This window comes from Caretta caretta, chromosome 1 (genome assembly GCF_965140235.1).
Source record: "Caretta caretta isolate rCarCar2 chromosome 1, rCarCar1.hap1, whole genome shotgun sequence".
NCBI lineage: Eukaryota > Metazoa > Chordata > Testudines > Cheloniidae > Caretta > Caretta caretta.
In genome coordinates, this window is record NC_134206.1 from 48,965,214 (window position 1) to 48,991,037 (window position 25,824).

A 25,824-nucleotide genomic window follows, 5' to 3' on the forward strand; every position below is an offset into this window, starting at 1 on the left:
TCAGCTAGTTTGGTTTCATTTTCTCATTTTTATTCGGATTAAAAATTTGTGAGTTTTTTATTAACACCTATCTTATTAAAACACTTGGTTGAAAAGTTCTCTTAAGGATTTAACACCCCTGCTCTTCAGATGAAAGACTAAAAGCCCTTTATCCTCAACTGTGAGTTGTCCAAGGAGTCTACCAAACAAACAAACAAACAAAAATGGGGAGACAAGTCATTCCTAAAATTACTAAGGAAAACAACTAGCGGAAAAAAATTCTAACTTTTCTTATTTGAGGGGGGGAAATGCTGTTTAAGGCTTTTTTAATATACATCGTTAGTGGTTTGGTTTAGATTATCAATTAGCAAAATGTCACATCACATGGCTCAATCAATTTATTAATCAGATAGATCAGCACAGAAGGGTTTATACATTACCTGTTTCAGGGGAACAGTATTGCAGCAGTTCAGTCTGTCCCAAAGTGTGAGCTTAATTTGACTTATATTTATAGTCCACTTGTTTATTACAAGAATAGTAGAATATTAAATATACCTTACTCCTTTTTTCTTATCTAGTTTCATACCTATATTTTCAGGATACAAAGATATTTGTACCAACCGTACACAATAACATTCCAGATATTAGTAGACGGTAAAGTAGGTTTAGACAGTAAAGAAATGAACTGTTTTCTCTCCCAGCACACAATTTATATGTAACATTCCTTAACAGAACATATAACTTCTGATAGAAAGTAAATTTCCACAAAAAATCTTAGCATTGGTACAAAGCATTCTGGGAATCCAGTTCATAGTTATACAACTTAGCCTAAATACAAAACATTTTGTAAATATACATGATATTGGCTAAGAAGGATAAGAAACAAAAAGGAGGCAAACATATCTCTTTCCTCCACACTCGCTATCCCTACCCATTTGCAGTCCCCTTCTAAAGATCAATTAAAAGCAAAATATACACATGTAGTGTAACTCTACTGTGCACTTTTATAAATCAGTTATATGTTACCTTGCTACTGGCCATTTTGCAAATTAGTTACAACCCAAAAGACATCATATGAAGCAAAACACTGCACATTTGGTTTTGATTATTTTAGAAAGATTTTTTAAATATTTTATTTTCTTGTCAACATTTTTCATATTTTCTGATTCAGTTCCCATTCCTGATTTCTCAATAAATAGATATATTAAAATATGTATTTTATCAGTAATTTTCCAGTACATGCACCCTTAGATGTATTCCTATATCAAGTACCAAAGTACTAATATAACAGATTAAAATATTATTGAAAATACAAATTTGAAAAACTTAAAATGGTGTTCAGTTTAATATTATAAAAATTTGTATACAGGGCACTCTGTGATGTACCTGGTGTGGATCCAAAGCTAATTACTGAAGACTGGGTCTACAACCACTATAGATGGATTGTATGGAAATTGGCAGCTATGGAAATCTCTTTTCCACAGGAGTTTGCTAATAGGTGTTTGACACCAGAAAGAGTGCTACTTCAGTTAAAATATAGGTAAGTGTACAGCAGTATATGTAAGGTTTTTGCTGCACTGTAAGTTTTGTGAATTTTGCACACATCAGTTTTATCTTTATGAATCTGTTTTAATGCTTGTGTTTAACTTCATCCCTTTGATACTTAAAATATGTCATAAATATTTGCAAAAATAAATAGAAGTTCCAGTTTCTGCTAAGGGGACTTTTTCATATAGATTGGTTAGTTATAGTTAATCACTGTTTAATTTAAAAGAAAATATCTTAGACACTGTATATTTTCAAGTGTTTTGTAAATGCATTGTTCCTTTTTTTTTTTTTTTTTTGTAGATATGATTTGGAAATTGATAAAAGTCAGCGATCAGCTATCAAAAAAATAGTGGAGAGAGATGATACAGCTGCAAAAACACTCATATTGTGTGTTTCTAAAATCATATCATTAAATGAAAACATGCCTGATATCTGTAGTAATAAAAACATTGTGGAAAGCAAAAAAAAAGCAGCAGTGATTGAAGTTACAGATGGGTGGTATGGGATTAGGGCTCTCTTGGATCCTCCTCTCCAAGCACTGTTACATGGAAGAAGGCTGACTGTTGGTCAGAAGATCATAGTACATGGAGCAGAACTTGTGGGCTCTCAAGATGCGTGCACACCGTTGGAAACTCCAGACTCTCTTATGTTAAAGGTGAAATTAAGTATTACTTTAACTTGATTAGATGTGCATTTTGAGGGTGATGGTAGTTATCTCGGCAGTGCCATAGGTGTAGATGGTGCTTTACAGACAGATAAAAAATATATTCTCTGTCAGAAAGAATTTGCAGTCTAGATTTGATGGGCCATGACATGACAGAGGGATAGAGGATATTATACGAGAGAGGTAGGAAATGAAGGAACATTTTTATATAGCAAAGTTGTATCAAGTTACTACATGTTGACGTGTTCTTTAAATGCTTTTTAAAAAAATTTGGTACTAAATCGCTCAAGAATATGAGACGTTTGGGAGGGGGATGAAAAAAGTAGGTTTTGGGGAACGATTTTGAAGGAGAGAGGAGAATTTGGGACACAAGTTGTTTCTGGGGTATGAGATGTGCGAAATATTTTTATTTGAGGAGCTTTCTATTCTGGTATGAAGTAATAAGTCTGTTAGGTCTCATGGACACTCACTATTCACTAAAATACATGAGGCCATCAGTTTGCATATCTCTCTATTCAGATGTGGTTCACACTATGAAAAAGTTGGAAAACCCTTAATATGTTCAGTTTCACAAATAAGAACATTTTAGATTGAGAGTTTTCCCACTAAATTAAATTACTTGCTGATCTTTTTGGTCTGTTTGTGTGGTATTTTCACTGAAAAACACTTTTAATTTACTCAGATTTCAGCTAATGGTACTCGACGTGCTTGGTGGCATGCCAAACTAGGATTTCATCAGGATCCCAGACCTTTTCCTTTGCCCTTGTCATCACTTTTCAGTGAAGGTGGTACTGTTGGGTGTATTGATATAGTTATTCAAAGAGCTTATCCTATTCAGGTACCGTATGAATACTTTTGGGCTAAAATGTTTAATAAGATGATGTATCATTTGTGAAATACTAATGGAATAGATTCTCGTTTCATTATGTCTGCACTTGACTTAACACTTCAAGAGGAGTGTATACCTCAGTGTACCAACTATTTCAGTTTATGCCCATTATCCTCTAATCAGCTTTACTTTTGGCTCCTCAGAGCCTGGAGTAACAGAGTTTCAGAACGTTGTAATTTTTAAAGTGGGAGACTTGTTTGAGAGTGAGCTGAGGAAAAATGTTGATGAACAACCTTTCAGCTTAAAGCAAAACAAACCAGACCAGTTGGGTTCAGTTTGTAGCATACAGCACCACAGCATAGAAGTTAAAAATTAAGGAGCATTGTTAGGATTGCTGCTTGTCTTGCCTGAGTTGGTTGCATCACTATGTGACCTATTATCATTATATTTTTAAATTTCAGTGAAAATAAGTTGTGAATGTTTATAAAATAGAACAGAGTCATTTTAAACACCACCAGAAATTCAGATGGAATTTTTTAATATTCAGATACATGCTTCCTTCTGCAGGCCAGCATCTCCCACAATACTGATCGCACTCCTCTCAATAATTTTGTAGCACAACCAGTGCTGGCCACACCCCCTTCTACAGCTTGATGGCAGAACTTCAACTTCTTCAGCAGAAACTAGTGGCAGTTTGCATGGCTCCTGACCATTTTCTTTGCAAGCTTTATTTTTATACATTTTTGGGATAGTAGCAAGCAACTTTTACCCCTTCTTCCTCCTGTTTGTCTTCTAGATTGGGTATTTAGCAGTGTGGTGGTTTCAGCCACCTGGATCTACTGCTGCAGCACTTCCTTGCCTCTGCTCCTGTCTCAGACATGGCTGAATTTTACCATGAACCACAGAGCTAAACCAAAGTGGTGGTGTCATATGTGAGGCAGCTCTTACAGGCTTATCAGAAGGCAAATTATGTCATGTCTGTTCTCATCCAATCAACCTTCGCGCTGCTAGTGCATCGGGCTGAAAGTCAGACCAACATGTTTGGACACCCCTCCCCTGAGGAATGGCAACTCCAACAGAGAATAATCTGATGTTTCTGATCATCTCAGGGAGAGAGTCTAAGGATGAGACCAGCACCATCCAGCCAGCTAAGGGAGGTAAATTTCACAAAAGACCCAGCCCAGAAGGAAAAGACTCCTTAAAGGACACTGTGTTTATCATTTCCCCCAAGATACTGAAATGGATCTTCAGTTCCACGGGAGAAATAAAGCAGGCCTTCTACACCGCTCCTCTTCTCCCCTACATGAATCAGTGGATTCTCACAGGTAGTGGGATGGTATACAGATATGAGACATTGATAGCATGGAAACTTCAAAAGACTGATCTAGACAAATTGGAGGATTGGGCCAAAAGAAATCTGATGAGGTTCAACAAGAGTCCTGCACTTAGAATGGAAGAATCCCATGCACTGCTACCGGTTGGGGACCGACTGGCTAAGTGGCAATTCTGCAGAAAAGGACCTCGGGATTGCAGTGGACGAGAAGCTGGATATGAGTCAACAGTGCGCCCTTGTTGCCAAGAAGGCTAACGGCATATTGGGGTGTATTAGTAGGAGCACTGCCAGCAGATTGAGGGAAGTGATTATTCCCCTCTATTCGGCACTCATGAGGCCACATGTGGAGTATTGCGTCCATTTTAGGGCCCCCCACTACAGAAAGGATGTGGAAAAATTGAGAGAGTCCAGTGGAGGGCAACGGAAATTATAAGGGTGCTGGGGCACATGACTTACGAGGAGAGGCTGAGGGAACTTATTAAGCTTATTTAGTCTGCAGAAGAGAAGAGTGAGGAGCGATTTGTAAGCAGCCTTCAACTACCTGAAGGGGGGTTCCAAAGAGGATGGAGCTTGTCTGTTCTCATTGGTGGCAGATGACAGAATAAGTAGCAGTGGGCTCAAGTTGCCATGGAGGAGGTCTAGGTTGGATATTAGGAAACACTATTTCACTAGGAGGGTGGTGACGCACTGGAATGGGTTACCTAGGGAGGTGGTGGATTCTCCATCCTTAGAGGTTTTTAAGGCCCAGCCTGACAAAGCCCTGGCTGGGCTGATTGATTTGGGGTTGGTCCTGCTTTGAGCAGGGGGTTGGAGTAGATGACCTCCTGAGGTCTCTTCCAACCTTAATCTTCTATGATTCTATTACTGCAAGACTGAGTTGTGCAAGACACTATGGGCAGATGGAATATTCATAGACTTTTGCACCAATATGTATTGCTGTGAGCTACGGATCGTATTCTGGCTCCATGGGAGGAGGGTTACAGATCTTCCTCCAGGAACTAAAATTCACTGGGGAGTAATTACTGCAAAATCCTGGAAAGGCACACAACTCCAGAGAAGTATCACCAACTGGAGGAATAGCATGTACTGGTTCCGATCAGCTTCAAGAAGCCCAGCAGCCAAAAAAACAAGCTTTATAACAAAAGGAGCATCCTGAACTGACTCACTCCTTCTCTTGATCTACAAACTGACATGATATTTTAAACAAAAGTGAAAAATCCTGCTTGAAGGGTTTGAAGGATTTTGAAAACCTACTAGGGTCTCCATGTGGAAAGTGGATAACAGACAGTAAGCTTAGCATGTGTGTAGGCAGTTTATTTTATCTGTTCCCTCTGTAATGCTTTTGTCCTAAATAAATGTACTAGGCTGGTTGGTCGCTGGTAAATATTGTCATAGCCCTTAGGAGAGAGCAGAACTGCAAGTGCTAAACTAAAGTCAGACTGTTGGGATAAGCACAGTGAATTGTAAGGGGACTGTAACTGTAACACTCCGGTCTGGAGGGAAGAGGAACATGAAATCCTGCCTATAGAGAGATGGCGGCTAGAGGCCTGAGACCTTAAACAGGTGCCCTGGAGGAGACCACAAAAGGAACAGAAAGGCAGTTAACCCAGGAATTGTGGCAAAAGGGGACCTTGTTGAGGATGATGCAGAGGTAGAACTTGAGAGGCCTCAAGGTTTTTGATAAAAAGGACACGAGAGAGACAGACACTCCTAGTGGTCAAACAAATATAAAAAGGGAAAGAAAAAAATTACAAGAAATCTAAGACCTCTGGCTCAGGCTTCACCACATGTACTCAGGATGGGAGAGCTTTCTGATTCAGGCTCTGAGCAGAGCATGGAAAAAAATGCATGGAAAGGTTGCATCTCGCATCCAGAGCAGATACCTGATGGGAAGCCCAAAGGCAAGTACCTGCCAGGCAAGTCTCTGCCTGAAAAAGCAATCCCATTGTATTCTTCTTTTGAAGATATGATCAGTGATAAATGGAATACTCCTCAAAAGCATAAGCGTATCAGCAGACATGCACTTAGATACTACAAGCTGCAAGAGCCAAAAAATGCCATCACATTGTAGATGCTACAATGGCATTAGCAAAAGATATGATAATACTAACCAAATGGGATTCCCAAAGATACTACTGATAGTAAGGTGAAAATCATCCTCAAAGGGATTTTGAGTCTTCCTCGGTTGCCCTCACTGACCTTGGTCACTGTCTCCTTTGCAAGAGCCATCCCCATGTCCTAGCTGGATGACCCAAACACCCTGGACAACAAGGACCAACCTGACTTCATCTACCGTTAAGAAAATATCCCTAACAACAGCCTTTGTGGCAGATACCTCAGTGGATGGTGTGAGATTCTCAGCCATGGCCATCGCATCCAGTTAACAGCTAGGTACCAAATGTGATTGTGCTTATGGATGGCAGATGCCCACTACAAACAAATGCTGTGTTCATCCAAATTCACAGGCACTGCCCTATTTGGAGAGGAAGTGGGTGACATAGTGGTGGACAGTGCATTTAAACAAAGCAGTTCCTCCTCTGCCCACATGGTATCTTGAGAAAGGACTACAAGCCCACTGTCAAAGGCTTCAAGGATCCAAGCTATTCCTGGCCAGTTATGCAGGTGGAGCAATACAAGGCATCAGATTAATGTCTACAAGAACTATCACAACATCCTGGGCAGAAAAAGCTTAAGCTTCCACTGAGGAAATCTGCAGAGCAGCAACAAGGTCCTCTATTAACAACTTTTGTTAGATTCTATAAGGCGGAATTTCTGTCCTTTGCAGGGATCTCCTTTGGAAGAGAAGGTGCTGCATGTAGTGATCCAGAAATAGTTCCCATTTTGGCATTTAATTTCAAGGGGAGACTTCCCTGTCTTAGTCTTTCTATATCCCTTTCTACTTATGTGCATTGCTTGCTACTTTCCATGTGTCTCAGAAATGTGGGAGACAGTTGGCTGCAAAATGGAGAGTTTCTTATCCAATAATTTTCTTTCTGTTTAGCAGCATCTTCCATAATTCTACTCTTCCTGTATGGCTTATTAGCCAATGGACAAATTTAATTTTTATATCTCTAGTTTGTGAACCAGTGAATGTAGTGTATGTAGTTTCCAGGTTGGCTCTAAAATTGTTACTAATATTCGAAGAGTTCTTACGCAGTTTTGGGATGAATAGTCTGGCAGCAAGCCAGAGAAAGGAATGTGGTCAGCACAGGCTATGTTACAATGTTTTAATCACCACTGGAACTGCAGAGAGGAGGGAAACCATTCATATATCTCAGAATTGTGGGAACAGTTGCTAGCAGAAAGAGCAAACTTCAGCTAAGAAGTTTCCTATTATCATTTCCTTTTGTTTTGCTAGTTTTCTTGCAAATAATTCTCTCTGAGATAAAACAAAGCTGTCCCTTGCGTCCAACCTATACTCTTTGTCCTCTCTGGCATCTTTCACATTAATAATGCTAGGCACTTCTGTTGTCATGGTTCCTTTCAGAGGTCCAGTTTCTTCAAACAGTCCTTCATGAGTAAACATTTGTACTATTGCTTTCAGTCTTTGACTCCTCCCTCACTTTTAAACTGCAACAGAGATAGAGTTACTGTTTTTTGTAGCTGTCATCTCAGCTAAGCTACAGCCCTGAAATTTGAAGTTATCTTTATTAATTTTTAGTAAGCAGATAAAAATACAAAAAATACCAAATTATTTATAGCTTGTATATGTTCCCAGATACCATATACTTCATGGAAGCTACAACAGAATTATGCAATTTTATAATTGATCAGATTCAAGACTATACTAGAACACAATAAGGTGGAGATTAAAACAGTAAAATGGGAGAAGATGTACATGAGGAGGAAGGAAGGTCAACCAAAGCCGAAGGGAGTTAGGGTGGGATGTGGCAGCTAGATAGGATGGAGAACTGGCATTCTTTGAGCAGTCTGTTATTTGTATTCAAACATACCTAAAGAAACAGGGTCCAAATATCTTCAATTTCATATAACTGATTCCTAGGGTCGTAAGCTATTCTTTTTTTGGCTGCTAATTTGGACAGATCCGAATGCCACCGCTGTATTTTCGGCATAAGCCTATTCTTCCATTTTTGTAAAATCATGTACTTGGTAATCATTGCAGCCCTCAAGTTTTTGTGGTGGAGATAAACCCAGTTTAGCAGGTGTAATGTCAGATTTTAACCTAAATTGAAAATATTGCAATAGAGGGAGAAGATAAGGGAATTTTTCAAAACTGAAATGAAAATCTGAGACCATGCAAAAAATCTAGTTTTTTGCCCTTTATTGATGATAGTGAAAAAGCCTCCAAAAATTGCCGTTATTGGAGGGAGAACAGAATTTTAAAAGACTGGGTTAGGGCACTTTTAAATAAATAAATAAAAGCCTTAATTTTATATGTGAATTCTTATTCCAGTGGGTGGAAAAGGTACCAACTGGATCATATGTGTTTCGTAATGGTCGAGCTGAAGAAAGGGAAGCTGCAAAGCATGCAGAGAATCGACAAAAACACCTGGAAGCTCTGTTTTCACAAATCCAAGTGGAATTTAAACAGCATGAAGGTAAAACTGTTTGTTTCAAAGTATGCAGTATAGTTGTAGCTATGTTGGTCTCAGGATATTAGAGAGAGAACGTGGGTGAGGTATTATCTTTTATGTGACCAATTTCTGTTGGTGAGAGAGACAAGCTTTTCAGTTCACACAGAACTCGGCTTCAGGTCAGGTCTTCTGTTTCACTTTCTCGAAGGTATTCTCATTGTTACAGGAATGTGTGTGTGAACCCAAGGATCTTGTTTATAGAGGATTCTCCTCTAAATGCTGAAAAAGGAGTTTTCCTGAAGTACTTTGGGAGATACTACTAAAATTTTCTGCCAAGTCTGAATGCAGTAGTTTTGATTTTTTAATGTTATTTCTGAGATGTTTAAGGCAACTCTGATGGGCTGCTACTCCCCATTGCGTGTAAATAATCACCAGAAATACTACAGTAGACCCTTCAGAGTTATGAACACCTTGAGAATGGAGGTTGTTCAGAACTTTGAAATGTTCGTAACTCTGAACAAAACATTATGGTTGTTTTTTCAAAAGTTTACATCTGAACATTGATTTAATACAGCTTTGAAACATTACTATGCAGAAGAAAAATGCTGCTTTCCCTTTATTTTTTTAGTAGATTATGTTTAACTGTGCTGTATTTGCTTTTTTTTTTTTTTTAATTTGTGTGTGCATGTGTCTGTGTCTCGTCTGCTACTGCTGCTGCCGCCTGATTGCATACTTCCGGTTCCAAATGAAATGTGTGGTTGACTGGTCAGTTTGTAACTCTGGTGTTCACAATTCTGAGGTTCTACTGTAACTTGTTAACAGATTTTTGTACATAATTTAGGACTTGTTCCTGTGAGGTGTAGATTTGGATTAGACAAAAACAAATATAGAGTCACTGATAGTTGAGTGAGGTTGTTGTCGCAATTTCTGGTGAACTGCACCTCTGAATTCTTCTGGTCTCAGGCCTCTAGCTATCACCAGATTCATAGATTCTAAGGCCAGAAGAGACCACTGTGATCATCTAGGGGACCGTCTGTGACTCCACGGTGAGACTGCTACAGTAATCAAGGGGTTCATATTTGTTACTTGCTTGGTGAAATCTAATTATAGAACATACCGCCCTGTTTTGGATAGTCTGCCCTGAGGTAGCCACTCAGGGTCGTGAGCCCCTCCTGACAGCATGACATAGAATCATAGAATATCAGGGTTGGAAGGGACCTCAGGAGGTCATCTAGTCCAACCCCCTGCTCAAAGCAGGACCAATCCCCAATTTTTGCCCCAGATCCCTAAATGGCCCCCTCAAGGATTGAACTCACAACCCTGGGTTTAGCAGGCCAACGCTCAAACCACTGAGCTATCCCTCCCCCCACATGGTAAATAGTGAAGAGGACAGATCATTGATACAGAACAACCTGGATTGCATGGTAAACTGGGCACAAACAAAAAATGTGTGTTTTAATATGGCCAAATGAAGTTATAGATCTAAGAACATACGCCCTATTTACAGGATGAGGGATTCTATCCTGGGAAGCAGTTAACTCTGAAAAAGACTTCAGGGTCAAGGTGGTAATCAGCTGAACATGAGCTCCCAGTGGGACACTGAGGCCAATGGGGCTAATTAGGTTCTTCTTTGCATCATCAAGAACTCCTCAAGTAGGAGTGCAGAGTTTGTATACTTCTCTATTTGGCACTGGTGCAACTGCTGCTTGACTACTGTGTCCAGTTCTGGTGTCCATAATTCAAGAAAAATGTTGAAAAACTGGAAAGGATTCAGAAAAGAGCCACGAGAATAATTAAAGCGTGCCGCATAGTGATAAACTCCAGGAGCTCACTCCTTAACTTATACCTTATTAAGTTAAATCATAGATTCATAGGACTGGAAGGGACCTCGAGAGGTCATCTAGTCCAGTCCCCTGCACTCATGGAAGGACTAAGTATTATCTAGACCAGGGGTTCTCACAACAAAATTTTTGGTGGCCTCAAAGTGCAGCCGCCAACTCTTGCTGGTGGCTGTGCTGACAATTTTTCCTAAAATACTTAATTAACTTTAGGAAAAACAAATATATATGCACATACACATGTCCAAATCATTATAATTTATTGAATATTTTTTGCAGACTCAATAATAAAAATAATGTACAGTTGCTTCTCTTCTTTACAGGATCTTAACAGAATAGAAACTCAAATAAGGTGCTCTGCTGGTTCTTATCTTTTTTGTTATTGTTTTTTTGCCTTTTTTGGTTGCTTTTGTTAAAAGACTTGCTAGCTAGTAAGTCTGCTGCTGTCAAAAGCGATATTAACCAATATACAAATATCATTTTCCGCAGCAGCAGACTTACTCGGTCCTGGCAAGCCCGGGGACAAATTAAGCCTTGGATAGGGAGGTTGGTAGGGGGGACGTGAAGGACAGAGGGGAATGCATGACAGGCTGGCGGGGGTCAGGGGCGATGGGGGGTGAGCCCTGCAGTTGGGGTTGGAGCCCTGTGACCAGAGCCTACTGCCTGCCACTCCAGGGCTGGAGCCTGAACCTACATCCCCAGGAAGGTGGGGAACTCACTAGCTGCCTGCTCCTCTAGCATTTGTGTCTCCAGAGGGGGCCAGGGTCCAACCCCTGGTGGCCCTTTGGGAGGGACCACTGCTTCCCCCCATTCCCCCCATCACTGCCTAGGAGGCTGTGTCTGCAAGAAAAGCCCCTGGTGGCTGCATTTGAGAAACACTGTAGAGTCTAAGGCAGTGTATCTTGCCACCCAGGCAGACTGGATTTAGTGATAAATGGTTACTTATACCATAAATCACATAATATTCAGGTTGCATCCAGTCCCAAGAGACCAGTTACTTACCCCAGATCAATTTGTATCTTCTATCTCACACCAAAGACAACGCCTGTAGCCAATCCTGTAATAAACTAACTTAAAGGTTTATTAACTAGAAAAAAGAAATAAGAGAATTATTTCCAGGCTAAAGCAAGCAAACATAAACACAAATAAGTTATCATCTATGATTTTTAAAGATACTACATCTCTGTCAATTCAAGATGGATTTCAGGACGGACCCTGGGGGTCTCTGCCTCTCAGTTTAGAGCCTCTGGCCCTGTCAGAGTTCAAACAACAGAGCTGTAACATCTTCCTGTGTCTTTGTTTCGTTTCCGTCATTCAGCCTCCAAGTCCATAGACCAGCTTCCTTGCATGTGGTGTTTCTAAGATGCGATAGGGCCATTAATCAATCCTTTGTATTGCGATGTTCCCATCTGATTTTGATTGTTCTTCTGGATGGTGGCAGGAAACACTCTTCCCATCTGAGTTCATAAGTTTAGAGCAAATTATTTTCAGTTATAAAGCAAAACTTACATATTTCCTTATAGCATGGAATACAGACATTACAAAATAAGATTAATGCATACGGCAACTTACCAGTATTCTATAGAGTCTAAACACATTCTTATAAGACTATTCCCTGTTTTGAGCAAAACTAACACATAAGTGAACTGCTCTGGTCTCCAGCTATGAGTTTGTCATTTCTTAACTAATGCCTGCAGCCTTGGTACCTGGCCTGCCAGTGTCACATACCACTCCCCAGTCTTTGTGTCATCTGCAAATTTTGTTGGTGATGATTTTATGTTTTCTTCCACATCACTGATAAAAATGTAAAATAGCATAGGGTCAAGAACTGATCCCTGTGGGACCCCGCTAGAAACACATTCATTTGATGATTCCCGGTTTACGTTGCATTTTGAGACCTGTCCATTAACTAGTTTTTAATCCAGTTAATGACAGATTTCAGAGTAACAGCCGTGTTAGTCTGTATTCGCAAAAAAGAAAAGGAGTACTTGTGGCACCTTAGAGACTAACCAATTTATTTGAGCATGAGCTTTCGTGAGCTACAGCTCACTTCATCGGATGCATGCCGTGGAAACTGCAGCAGACTTTATATACACACAGAGATCATAAAACAATACCTCCTCCCACCCCACTGTCCTGCTGGTAATAGCTTATCTAAAGTGATCATCAAGTTGGGCCATTTCCAGTACAAATCCAGGTTTTCTCACCCTCCACCCCCCCACACACAAACTCACTCTCCTGCTGGTCATAGCCCATCCAAAGTGACAACTCTCTACACAATGTGCATGATAATCAAGGTGGGACATTTCCTGCACAAATCCAGGTTCTCTCACCCCCTCACCCCCCTCCAAAAAACACACACACAAACTCACTCTCCTGCTGGTAATAGCTCATCCAAAGTGACCACTCTCCCTACAATGTGCATGGTAATCAAGGTGGGCCATGTCCAGCACAAATCCAGGCTTTTTTTTTTTTCCCGGGGACACACACACACACACACAAACTCACTCTCCTGCTGGCAATAGCTCATCCAAACTGACCACTCTCCAAGTTTAAATCCAAGTTTAACCAGAACGTCTGGGGGGGGGAGGGGTAGGAAAAAACAAGGGGAAATAGGCTACCTTGCATAATGACTTAGCCACTCCCAGTCTCTATTTAAGCCTAAATTAATAGTATCCAATTTGCAAATGAATTCCAATTCAGCAGTTTCTCGCTGGAGTCTGGATTTGAAGTTTTTTTGTTTTAAGATAGCGACCTTCATGTCTGTGATTGCGTGACCAGAAAGATTGAAGTGTTCTCCGACTGGTTTATGAATGTTATAATTCTTGACATCTGATTTGTGTCCATTTATTCTTTTATGTAGAGACTGTCCAGTTTGACCAATGTAAATGGCAGAGGGGCATTGCTGGCACATGATGGCATATATCACATTGGTGGATGTGCAGGTGAACGAGCCTCTGATAGTGTGGCTGATGTTATTAGGCCCTGTGATGGTGTCCCCTGAATAGATATGTGGGCACAGTTGGCAACGGGCTTTGTTGCAAGGATAAGTTCCTGGGTTAGTGATTCTGTTGTGTGGTATGTGGTTGTTGGTGAGTATTTGCTTCAGGTTGCGGGGCTGTCTGTAGGCAAGGACTGGCCTGTCTCCCAAGATTTGTGAGAGTGTTGGGTCATCCTTTAGGATAGGTTGTAGATCCTTAATAATGCGTTGGAGGGGTTTTAGTTGGGGGCTGAAGGTGACGGCTAGTGGCGTTCTGTTATTTTCTTTGTTAGGCCTGTCCTGTAGTAGGTAACTTCTGGGAACTCTTCTGGCTCTATCAATTTGTTTCTTCACTTCCGCAGGTGGGTATTGTAGTTGTAAGAAAGCTTGACAGAGATCTTGTAGGTGTTTGTCTCTGTCTGAGGAGTTGGAGCAAATGCGGTTGTATCGCAGAGCTTGGCTGTAGACGATGGATCGTGTGGTGTGGCCAGGGTGAAAGCTGGAGGCATGTAGGTAGGAATAGCGGTCAGTAGGTTTCCGGTATAGGGTGGTGTTTATGTGACCATTGTTTATTAGCACTGTAGTCTCCAGGAAGTGGATCTCTTGTGTGGACTGGACCAGGCTGAGGTTGATGGTGGGATGGAAGTTGTTGAAATCATGGTGGAATTCCTCAAGGGCTTCTTTTCCATGGGTCCAGATGATGAAGATGTCATCAATATAGCGCAAGTAGAGTAGGGGCTTTAGGGGACGAGAGCTGAGGAAGCGTTGTTCTAAATCAGCCATAAAAATGTTGGCATACTGTGGGGCCATGCGGGTACCCATAGCAGTGCCGCTGATCTGAAGGTATACATTGTCCCCAAATGTGAAATAGTTATGGGTAAGGACAAAGTCACAAAGTTCAGCCACCAGGTTAGCCGTGACATTATCGGGGATAATGTTCTTGACAGCTTGTAGTCCATCTTTGTGTGGAATGTTGGTGTAGAGGGCTTCTACATCCATAGTGGCCAGGATGGTGTTTTCAGGAAGATCACCGATGGATTGAAGTTTCCTCAGGAAGTCAGTGGTGTCTCGAAGGTAGCTGGGAGTGCTGGTAGCGTAGGGCCTGAGGAGGGAGTCTCAGCCATGCGGAACGCAATGCCATCCACAGCCTCAGAAACAACTCTGACATCATAATCAAAAAGGCTGAGAAAGGAGGTGCTGTTGTCATCATGAATAGGTCGGAATATGAACAAGAGGCTGCTCGGCAGCTCTCCAACACAAGTTTCTACAAGCCATTACCCTATGATCCCACTGAGAGTTACCAAAAGCAACTACAGCATTTGCTCAAGAAACTTCCTGAAAAAGCACAGGATCAAATCCGCACAGACACACCCCTGGAACTCCGACCTGGGATATTCTATCTACTACCCAAGATCCATAAACCTGGAAATCCTGGGCGCCCCATCATCTCAGGCATTGGCACCCTGACAGCAGGATTGTCTGGCTATGTAGACTCCCTCCTCAGGCCCTACGCTACCAGCACTCCCAGCTACCTTCGAGACACCACTGACTTCCTGAGGAAACTTCAATCCATCGGTGATCTTCCTGAAAACACCATCCTGGCCACTATGGATGTAGAAGCCCTCTACACCAACATTCCACACAAAGATGGACTACAAGCTGTCAAGAACACTATCCCCGATAATGTCACGGCTAACCTGGTGGCTGAACTTTGTGACTTTGTCCTTACCCATAACTATTTCACATTTGGGGACAATGTATACCTTCAGATCAGCGGCACTGCTATGGGTACCCGCATGGCCCCACAGTATGCCAACATTTTTATGGCTGATTTAGAACAACGCTTCCTCAGCTCTTGTCCCCTAAAGCCCCTACTCTACTTGCGCTATATTGATGACATCTTCATCATCTGGACCCATGGAAAAGAAGCCCTTGAGGAATTCCACCATGATTTCAACAACTTCCATCCCACCATCAACCTCAGCCTGGTCCAGTCCACACAAGAGATCCACTTCCTGGAGACTACAGTGCTAATAAACAATGGTCACATAAACACCACCCTATACCGGAAACCTACTGACCGCTATTCCTACCTACATGCCTCCAGCTTTCACCCTGGCCACACCACACGATCCATCGTCTACAGCCAAGCTCTGCGATACAACCGCATTTGCTCCAACTCCTCAGACAGAGACAAACACCTACAAGATCTCTGTCAAGCTTTCTTACAACTACAATACCCACCTGCGGAAGTGAAGAAACAAATTGATAGAGCCAGAAGAGTTCCCAGAAGTTACCTACTACAGGACAGGCCTAACAAAGAAAATAACAGAACGCCACTAGCCGTCACCTTCAGCCCCCAACTAAAACCCCTCCAACGCATTATTAAGGATCTACAACCTATCCTAAAGGATGACCCAACACTCTCACAAATCTTGGGAGACAGGCCAGTCCTTGCCTACAGACAGCCCCGCAACCTGAAGCAAATACTCACCAACAACCACATACCACACAACAGAATCACTAACCCAGGAACTTATCCTTGCAACAAAGCCCGTTGCCAACTGTGCCCACATATCTATTCAGGGGACACCATCACAGGGCCTAATAACATCAGCCACACTATCAGAGGCTCGTTCACCTGCACATCCACCAATGTGATATATGCCATCATGTGCCAGCAATGCCCCTCTGCCATTTACATTGGTCAAACTGGACAGTCTCTACGTAAAAGAATAAATGGACACAAATCAGATGTCAAGAATTATAACATTCATAAACCAGTCAGGGAACACTTCAATCTTTCTGGTCACGCAATCACAGACATGAAGGTCGCTATCTTAAAACAAAAAAACTTCAAATCCAGACTCCAGCGAGAAACTGCTGAATTGGAATTCATTTGCAAATTGGATACTATTAATTTAGGCTTAAATAGAGACTGAGAGTGGCTAAGTCATTATGCAAGGTAGCCTATTTCCCCTTGTTTTTTCCTACCCCCCCCCCCCAGACGTTCTGGTTAAACTTGGATTTAAACTTGGAGAGTGGTCAGTTTGGATGAGCTATTGCCAGCAGGAGAGTGAGTTTGTGTGTGTGTGTGTGTGTGTGTGTCCCCGGGAAAAAAAAAAAAGCCTGGATTTGTGCTGGACATGGCCCACCTTGATTACCATGCACATTGTAGGGAGAGTGGTCACTTTGGATGAGCTATTACCAGCAGGAGAGTGAGTTTGTGTGTGTGTTTTTTGGAGGGGGGTGAGGGGGTGAGAAAACCTGGATTTGTGCTGGAAATGGCCCAACTTGATGATCACTTTAGATAAGCTATTACCAGCAGGACAGTGGGGTGGGAGGAGGTATTGTTTTATGATCTCTGTGTGTATATAAAGTCTGCTGCAGTTTCCACGGTATGCATCCGATGAAGTGAGCTGTAGCTCACGAAAGCTCATGCTCAAATAAATTGGTTAGTCTCTAAGGTGCCACAAGTACTCCTTTTCTTTTTGCGAATCCAGTTAATGTGTGCCATGTTCATTTTATGTCATTCTGTTTTTTTAATAATCGTACGGTACCAAGTCCTGTGCCTTACAGAAGTCTAAGTATATTACATCCACACTATTACCTTTATCAGCAAAACTTGTAATCTCGTAAAAAAACAAAACCTTAGTTTTACAGGGTCTGTTTTTTCCCATAAACCATGTTGATTACCATAAAAAATTAAAGGAGGATAAAACAGTTCATTATTTGAGTCCTGTATCATGTGCTGTATTATTTGCCAAGGATCGGTGTCAGGTTGACAGGCCTATAATTACAGAGGATGTCCTGTTAATCCATTTTAAATATTAACACACAACATTAGCTTTCTCCCTGTCCTCTGGAATATCTCCAAAGTTCCAAGCTTTATTGAAAAGCAACATTAATGGTCCAGTGAGCTCCTCGGCCAGCTCTTTTAAAACTCTTGCAGGCAAGTTATGTGGACCTGCTGATTTAAAAATTCCTAACTGCAGTAACTCCTATTTAACATTCTCTTAAGTTACTATTGGAATGAAACATGTTTCATCACATGATATTACTTATATAATCTGATTTTCCTATGTAGAGAAAATAAATATTTTCTCTTTTCTGCATTAATATTGACAATTCTACCATTTTTATCTAGTAAAGGACCAATTCCATTAAGGTTTTTTCTGTTCGTAATGTAGTTAAAACTCCTCCTTCATTGTCTTTAACTCTGTTGGCCATAGAGTTCTCCATGTGTCCTTTTGAGTCCTTTATCAGTTTTCTACAATTCATAATTTCTGATTTATATGCATTACTCTCAACTTGCCCTTTCTTCCATTTGTTATATATATTTATGAGTACAAGACATGGGGTAGAATCAAGTGATTCTTCCACTCTCCTACCAGGCCCTGGGGAATAATCCCCTGCTAACTACCCATGATTGCCTCAGCAAATCTGGTTTAAGCTCAGACACTCTGCCTTCTGGGAGCAATGACAGTGGAAATGAGAGACCAATCATCCTCCTTTAAGCAAAATATTATTTATTAGAATAAAAGCCTTTAAGAAAAATATACTTTAAAAATAATAAACTAGGCTTTGTGAATGCCTGCTTTTCCCTAAAATTTACCATTACCTGAGTCTGGGAAGGTCCAGCTCCTTCAGACTCCTCCATCAAGCCTGACAGCATGTCTTCCTTTCAGAGCTCACTGACAATTGATTCCCTCTTCTACTTCTGAGAACCGCTTTTTAATTGTTTGTCCTTTTCATCTCTAGTTTCTGGCCTGGCAAAACACCTGTGTCACTTTGGCCTGGAGCCTGGAAGTATGCCATTGTCTTATAGAATACCAGGGTTGGAAGGGACCTCAGGAGGTCATCTAGTCTAACCCCCTGCTCAAAGTAGGACCAACCCCCCAACTAAATCATCCCAGCCAGGGCTTTGTCAAGCCTGACCTTAAAAACCTCGAAGGAAGGAAATTCCACCACCTCCCTAGGTAACGCATTCCAGTGTTTCACCACCCTCCTAGTGAACAGGTTTTTCCTAATATCCAACCTAAACCTCCCCCACTGCAACTTGAGACCATTACTCCTTGTTCTGTCATCTGCTACCACTGAGAACAGTCTAGATCTATCCTCTTTGGAACCCCCTTTCATTTAGTTGAAAGCAGCTATCAAATCCCCCCTCGTTCTTCTCTTCTGCAGACTAAACAATCCCAGTTTCCTCAGCCTCTCCTCATAAGTCATGTGTTCCAGTCCCCTAATCATTTTTGTTGCCCTCCGCTGGACTCTTTCCAATTTTTCCACATCCTTCTTGTAGTGTGGGACCAAAACTGGACGCAGTACTCCAGATGAGGCCTCACCAATGTCAAATAGAGGGGAACGATCATGTCCCTGGACCTGCTGGCAATGCCCCTACTTATACATCCCAAAATGCCGTTAGCCTTCTTGGCAACAAGGGCACGCTGTTGACTCATATCCAGTTTCTCGTCCACTGTAACCCCTAGGTTGTTTTCTGCAGAACTGCTGCCTAGCCATTCGGTCCTTAGTCTGTAGCGGTGCATGGGATTCTTCCATCCTAAGTGCAGGGCTCTGCACTTGTCCTTGTTGAACCTCATCAGATTTCTTTTGGACCATTCCTCTAATTTGTCTAGGTCCCTCTGTATGCTATCCCTACCCTCCAGCGTATCCACCACTCCTCCTAGTTTAGTGTCATCTGCAAACTTGCTGAGGGTGCAGTCCACGCCATACTCCAGATCATTAATGAAGATATTGAACAAAACCGGCCCCACGACAGACCTTTGGGGCACTCCACTTGATACCGGCTGCCAACTAGATATGGAGCCATTGATCACTACCCGTTGAGCCCGACGATCTAGTCAGCTTTCTATCCACCTTATGGTCCATTCATCCAGCCCATACTTCTTTAACTTGCTGGCAAGAATACTGTGTGAGACCGTGTGAAAAGCTTTGCTAAAGTCAAGGAATAACATGTCCACTGCTTTCCCCTCATCCACAGAGCCAGTTATCTCATCGTAGAAGGCAATTAGATTAGTCAGGCATGACTTGCCCTTGGTGAATCCGTGCTGACTGTTCCTGATCACTTTCCTCTCCTCTAAGTGCTTCAGAATTGATTCCTTGAGGACCTGCTCCATGATTTTTCCAGGGACTGAGGTGAGGCTGTCTGGCCTGTAGTTCCCTGGATCCTCCTCCTTCCCTTTTTTAAAGATGGGCACTACATTAGCCTTTTTCCAGTCGTCCGGGACCTCCCCCGATCGCCATGAGTTTTCAAAGATAATAGCCAATGGCTCTGCAATCACATCCGCCAACTCCTTCTGCACTCTCGGATGCAGCACATCCGGCCCCATGGACTTGTGCTCGTCCAGCTTTTCTAAATAGTCCCGAACCACTTCTTTCTCCACAGAGGACTAGTCACCTCCTCCCCATGCTGTGCTGCCCAGTGCAATAGTCTGGGAGCTGACCTTGTTCGTGAAGACCGACGCAAAAAAAGCATTGAGTACATTAGCTTTTTCCACATCCTCTGTCACTAGGTTACCTCCCTCATTCAGTAAGGGGCCCACACTTTCCTTGACTTTCTTCTTGTTGCTAACATACCTGAAGAAACCCTTCTTGTTACTCTTAACATCTCTTGCTAGCTGCAACTCCAGATGTGATTTGGCCTTCCTGATTTCACTCCTGCGTGCCCGAGCAATATTTTTATACTCCTCCCTGGTCATTTGTCCAATCTTCCACTTCTTGTCAGCTTCTTTTTTGTGTTTAAGATCAGCAAGGATTACATTGTTAAGCCAAGCTGGTCGCCTGCCATATTTACTATTCTTTCTACACATCGGGATGGTTTGTTCCTGTAACCTCAATAAGGATTCTTTAAAATACAGCCAGCTCTCCTGGACTCCTTTCCCCCTCATGTTGTTCTCCCAGGGCATCCTGCCCATCAGTTCCCCGAGGGAGTCAAAGTCTGCTTTTTTGAAGTCCAGGGTCCGTATTCTGCTGCTCTCTTTTCTTCCTTGTGTCAGGATCCTGAACTCGACCATCTCATGGTCACTGCCTCCCAGGTTCCCATCCACTTTTGCTTCCCCTACTAATTCTTCCCGGTTTGTGAGCAGCAGCTCAAGAAGAGCTCTGCCCCAATTGGTTCCTCCAGCACTTGCACCAGGAAATTGTCCCTTACGCTTTCCAAAAACTTCTTGGATTTCTGTGAACTGCTGTATTGCTCTCCCGGCAGATATCAGTGTGATTGAAGTCTCCCATGAGAACCAGGGCCTGCAATCTAGTAACTTCCATTAGTTGCCGGAAGAAAGCCTCGTCCACCTCATCCCCCTGGTCTGGTGGTCTATAGCAGACTCCCACCACGACATCACCCTTGTTGCTCACACTTCTAAACTTAATCCAGAGACACTCAGGTTTTTCTGCAGTTTCATACCAGAGCTCTGAGCAGTCAAACTGCTCTCTTACATACAATGCAACTCCCCCACCTTTTCTGCCCTGCCTGTCCTTCCTGAACAGTTTATATCCATTCATGACAGTACTCCAGTCATGCGAGTTATCCCACCAAGTCTCTGTTATTCCAGTCACATCATAATTCCTTGATTGTGCCAGGATTTCCATTTCTCCCTGCTTGTTTCCCAGGCTTCTTGCATTTGTGTATAGGCACTTGCTGATCGTCCTGCTTTCTCACTATGAGGCAGGAGCCCTCCCCTGTTGCGTTTTCTTGCTCGTACTTCCTCCCGGTATCCCACTTCCCCACCTAAGGGTTTTGATCTCCTTCCCCTGGTGAACCTAGTTTAAAGCCCTCCTCACTAGGTTAGCCAGCCTGCTTGCTCCCTCTCTTCATTAGGTGGAGCCCATCTCTGCCTAGCACTCCTCCTTCTTGGAACACCATCCCATGGTCAAAGAATCCAAAGCCTTCTCTCTGACACCACCTGTATAGCCATTCGTTGACTTCCATGATTCGACGGTCTCTACCCGGGCCTTTTTCTTCCACAGGGAGGATGGACGAGAACACCATTTGGGCCTCAAATTCCTTTATCCTTCTTCCCGGAGCCACGTAGTCTGCAGTGATCCGCTCAAGGTCATTCTTGGCAGTATCATTGGTGCCCACGTGGAGAAGCAGGAAGGGGTAGCAATCCGAGGGCTTGATGAGTCTCAGCAGGATCTCCGTCACATCGTGAATCCTAGCTCCTGGCAAGCAGCAGACTTCTCGGTTTTCCCAGTCGGGGCGACAGATAGATGACTCAGTCCCCCTGAGGAGGGAGTCCCCAACCACCACCACCCGCCTCCCTCTCTTGGGAGCGGTGGTTGTGGAACCCCCATTCTTTGGACAGTGCATCTCATGTCTTCCAATCGTCGAAGTCTCCTTCTGCTCCCTTCTCTCAGATGTATAGTCTGATAGTCCACTCTCCGCATTAGTACCCGTAGAGAGAACATCAAAACGGTTGCTTACCTGTATCTGCATTGCTGGTACATGGACGCTCCCCTTTCTTCTTCTGGAGGTCACATGCTGCCAGATTTCTTCACCGTCCTTCTGACGATTCAGAGCAGGCTGTGCAGCAGGAACAGAATGTTGTGTCCGTAGAAGCATATCCTGACTTCTGTCCAGGAAATCTTCAGTTTCTCTTATGCAACGCAGGGTCGATACTTGTTTCTCCAGACCTTGAACCTTCTTTTCCAGTATGGAGACCAGCTTGCACTTTGTACAGACAGTCACTTCTGTCCTGTGGAAGAAAGGCAAACATGTCACATCCTGTGCAGGTAACAACAGCTGAACGCTCACCATCCATACTACCTTCCTTCTAAGAGCTTCCTCAGGTGTTGTAGTAACTACTCAGAGAGAAGCCTGCACAATGAAAGCCTCAGTGGGCTCTCCCCAGGCGAACTCCCAGACAAACTCCCTCTGTTAGCCTCTCCGCTATTCGCCACTCAGCTGGTTCGCAGCTAACTGGCTTTTTATAGTAGTCAGGCCTACTCAGTTGCCACCCCAAATCTTTTTTGCAAGAGTTTGCTTATCTAGGGAGACATGTTGCCTTTCTGTTTGTTCTTCCTGCGGTCCCTTCTTACACAACAGCAATACATTTGTACAGGAAGGTCTTATAACCCAATATACAACAACTTCCCTTCACTGACCAGGTCCCATAAAGGATCTATAAAATTGTTACATCTCATTATTCTTAGAATATTGCTTAGCAGCTCCTGTAGTAATCATAACATTATTACATATCAGCTCCTTTTCCCTCACACTCGTTACCCTGCACAAAGAGGTCCTGACTTGTCTTGAATCAACACACTGACATAGATTCTCAAGCCATTAAAATATAAAAGTAAAGTAGTCCAGCCACCTAATTGCAAATAATATTTTATCCCTCTTATATGACAAAGATGACTTTCTTTTTTAATAGATATTTTCTATTTTTGTCTCCAGTGATTCTATAGTGAGTTTATACCAGTGAGCTTATACCACATTCTACTATTTGAAATCCAAGTGAATAGTAGACTTTCTGCCACTTGTATTACTAAAAAAAGTGAATTCTTGTATGGAGATTCAGAGACACTTTGGCCACTCAAATGAGCTTTCTACATCACATTTTTAGTTGTTGTTGTTGTTGTTGTTTTTTAGATTGTATCAAACATTTTTTTAAACAGACAAACCTCAAAGAAGAGCACTGAGATCGCGTGCACTCACCAGACAGCAGATTCATACTTTGCAAGATGGTGCAGAGCTTTACGAAGCACTTCAGAATGTATCTGATCCTGGTTGTATGGAGGTAATTATTAATTGTGAATACTACCCTCAAATACATGTGGAATGTCCATTGTTTTTATTCAGTAGTAGTTTCTGCTGGATTCAAGGACATATGACTTTAAATTAGTATTGCCTCTTGCCTTCTTGTGAGATGTTCTGCAACGTGCTGATAATTAAATAAGAATTCAGATTAAAATAATTTAAAAAGATGGCATGCAGGATTCAAATTTTGTTGCATTTTTTCACTTACTAGTATTGGTCTGTTAGAACTGTCACATTTCTAGAGTTACCTACAGATTTGTAGGTAACTCCAGAAATGTGGTCTCTTCAAGGGCATCTCTTTAGGTCTTAGAAGGGTGATGACTAGTGGCCTAAGGACAGGAACCAATATTCCTTTTCCTTCCAGACCAGAGGATTAGGGTTGCAGCCCCCTGGCAATTCACTGTGCTTATCCCAGCAGGTCTGACTTTTAGTCCAACACCTGCAGTTCTGCTCTCTACCAGGAGCTGTGACAGCATTTACCAGTGACCAGCCAACTTTTACAAAGCCCAGTATATTTATTTTGGACAAAAGCATTATAGAGGGAACATGTAATAAAACAATAAATAGTCTACGTACATGCTAAGTTTACCAGATGTCAACCATCTTCCATCTGGTGAATCCAGGGTGTCTTCAGAGTCCTTCAAACCCTTCAAGCAGGGTTTTGCCCTTGGTTACAGTCTCATGTAAGGTTGTGGATTAAGTGAGGGATCTCTGAGTCAATTCAGGCTGTCACTGTATTATAATTTGAGGGCTTGTTCCTGAGGGCTCATGAAACAGGTATAACTAGTATAACTTTTCCCAAGGGGGAAAAGCTTTAAAGATTGGGTATCTACCTATTTTGGCACTGGGACTCTGCATTAATCAACCCCTATCCCTGTGATTCCATATTCCATAGGAAACACATGCGGGGAACCAGGAACATAAAGATACACACATAAAACTTATTAATACAAAGGTCTATGAATATTATGTACCCATAGCATTTGGTATATCTCAATATAATAGTCTTTGAAGTTTTCCATGTTTCCAAGGTCTCACATCTGTCACATCTCATTTAAAGAGATGAGTAACAATATGAGAGGGGGTGGAGGAACTCAGTCAGGCATTCTTTCATAAAAATAAATCAGAAGTTTCCCAGTTCTCCACAAAAACAAACATATTAATAAAAATAAATATAAAAGATGTTTATTGAATTTAATAAACATTTTACTAGTGGATTTATAAGGTGTGAAAAGATGTACTCTAGAGTAGAGCTGAACAGAAATGTTTTGACTAAGTTTCATCAGAAATTGCCAGTTTGTCAAACTCAAAATTTCTTGTGAAAATGAGTCGGGTTCAGCTAACTTTCACTCAGTCACAGGCACGTTTCCAGAGGTACCCTGGCTGCTAGGGTTCTGAAGGAACCCAACTAGGTCTACCATGCAGTCTGCTTCCAGGCCAGGTTTTTAGGGTCCTTGGCTTCCAACATTTCTGCTTCAGATCTAGGAGCCTGGTAGCCTTGGAGGTCCTGGGAGCCCTGGCTCAAGCTGTGGCTCTCAGCTCAGGCTCTCAGCTCTGCAGTCTGTTCTTATTTTGGCCTTACTATTTAGTGGTGGGAAGCAGTGAAACTGACGTGAATTATGTCAAGTTCACTGGCAGCTGCTGGGGATTGGGGAGCATGTTTTGTTTCAAAAACATTTTATTTCAAAAACACTGTGTTTCAGTGTTTCCCAAACAGAATTTTTTTGAACCCGCCATTTTCATGAGAAAATTTGTAATATTTGGTTTCAGTTTGAATGAATCTGAAACCAAATTTCAAAATACTGAAATTCCCTATGAACAGAAAATTCCAAATTTTGGGCAGCTCTTCTCTGGAGTTAAGCTCCAACTGTGAAATTTTACAAATCTGTAAATATATGACTCTACAAAATTATTTTCATTGATAATTTTTTAATTGTTATTATTTATTAGGGCGGTCTATTAACTGCAGTTAACTCACATGATTAACTCAAAAAAATAATCACAATTTATTGCACTGTTAAACTATAGAATACCAATTGACATTTATTGAATATTTTTGGATGTTTTTCTACATTTTCAAATATATCGATTTAATTACAACACAGAATACAAAGTGTACAGTGCTCACTTTATTATTTTTTATTACAAATATTTGCACTGTAAAAATGATAAACAAAAGAAATAGTATTTTTCAGTTTACCTCATACAAGTATCTTTATCATGAAAGTGCAGCTTACAAATGTAGGGGATTTTATGTTACATAACTGCACTCAAAAACAAAACAATGTAAAACTTTAGAGCCTACAAGTCCAATCAGTCCTACTTCTTGTTCAGCCA

The 25,824-nt window shown here is 41.9% G+C and overlaps 1 protein-coding gene and 1 long non-coding RNA gene across 3 annotated transcripts in view; one reads left to right on the forward strand and one right to left on the reverse strand.

Annotated features, from left to right (window-relative positions):
* The window catches only part of BRCA2 (BRCA2 DNA repair associated), a 102,125-nt gene that overhangs the window by 57,691 nt on the left and 18,610 nt on the right, over positions 1-25,824 (forward strand). For both annotated transcript variants that reach the window (XM_048847162.2, XM_048847168.2), the window contains exons 17-21: positions 1,349-1,519; positions 1,828-2,182; positions 2,874-3,029; positions 8,768-8,912; positions 23,346-23,467. In XM_048847162.2, coding sequence (XP_048703119.2) covers positions 1,349-1,519; positions 1,828-2,182; positions 2,874-3,029; positions 8,768-8,912; positions 23,346-23,467 — 949 coding nt within the window. The remainder of the gene's footprint in view (positions 1-1,348; positions 1,520-1,827; positions 2,183-2,873; positions 3,030-8,767; positions 8,913-23,345; positions 23,468-25,824) is intronic.
* On the reverse strand, positions 10,970-25,549 carry LOC142071917 (uncharacterized). The gene is made up of 3 exons (XR_012668155.1): positions 23,386-25,549; positions 22,150-22,420; positions 10,970-12,183 (listed from the first exon to the last, which is right to left on the reverse strand). It is a non-coding gene; the product is annotated as an uncharacterized LOC142071917 (long non-coding RNA).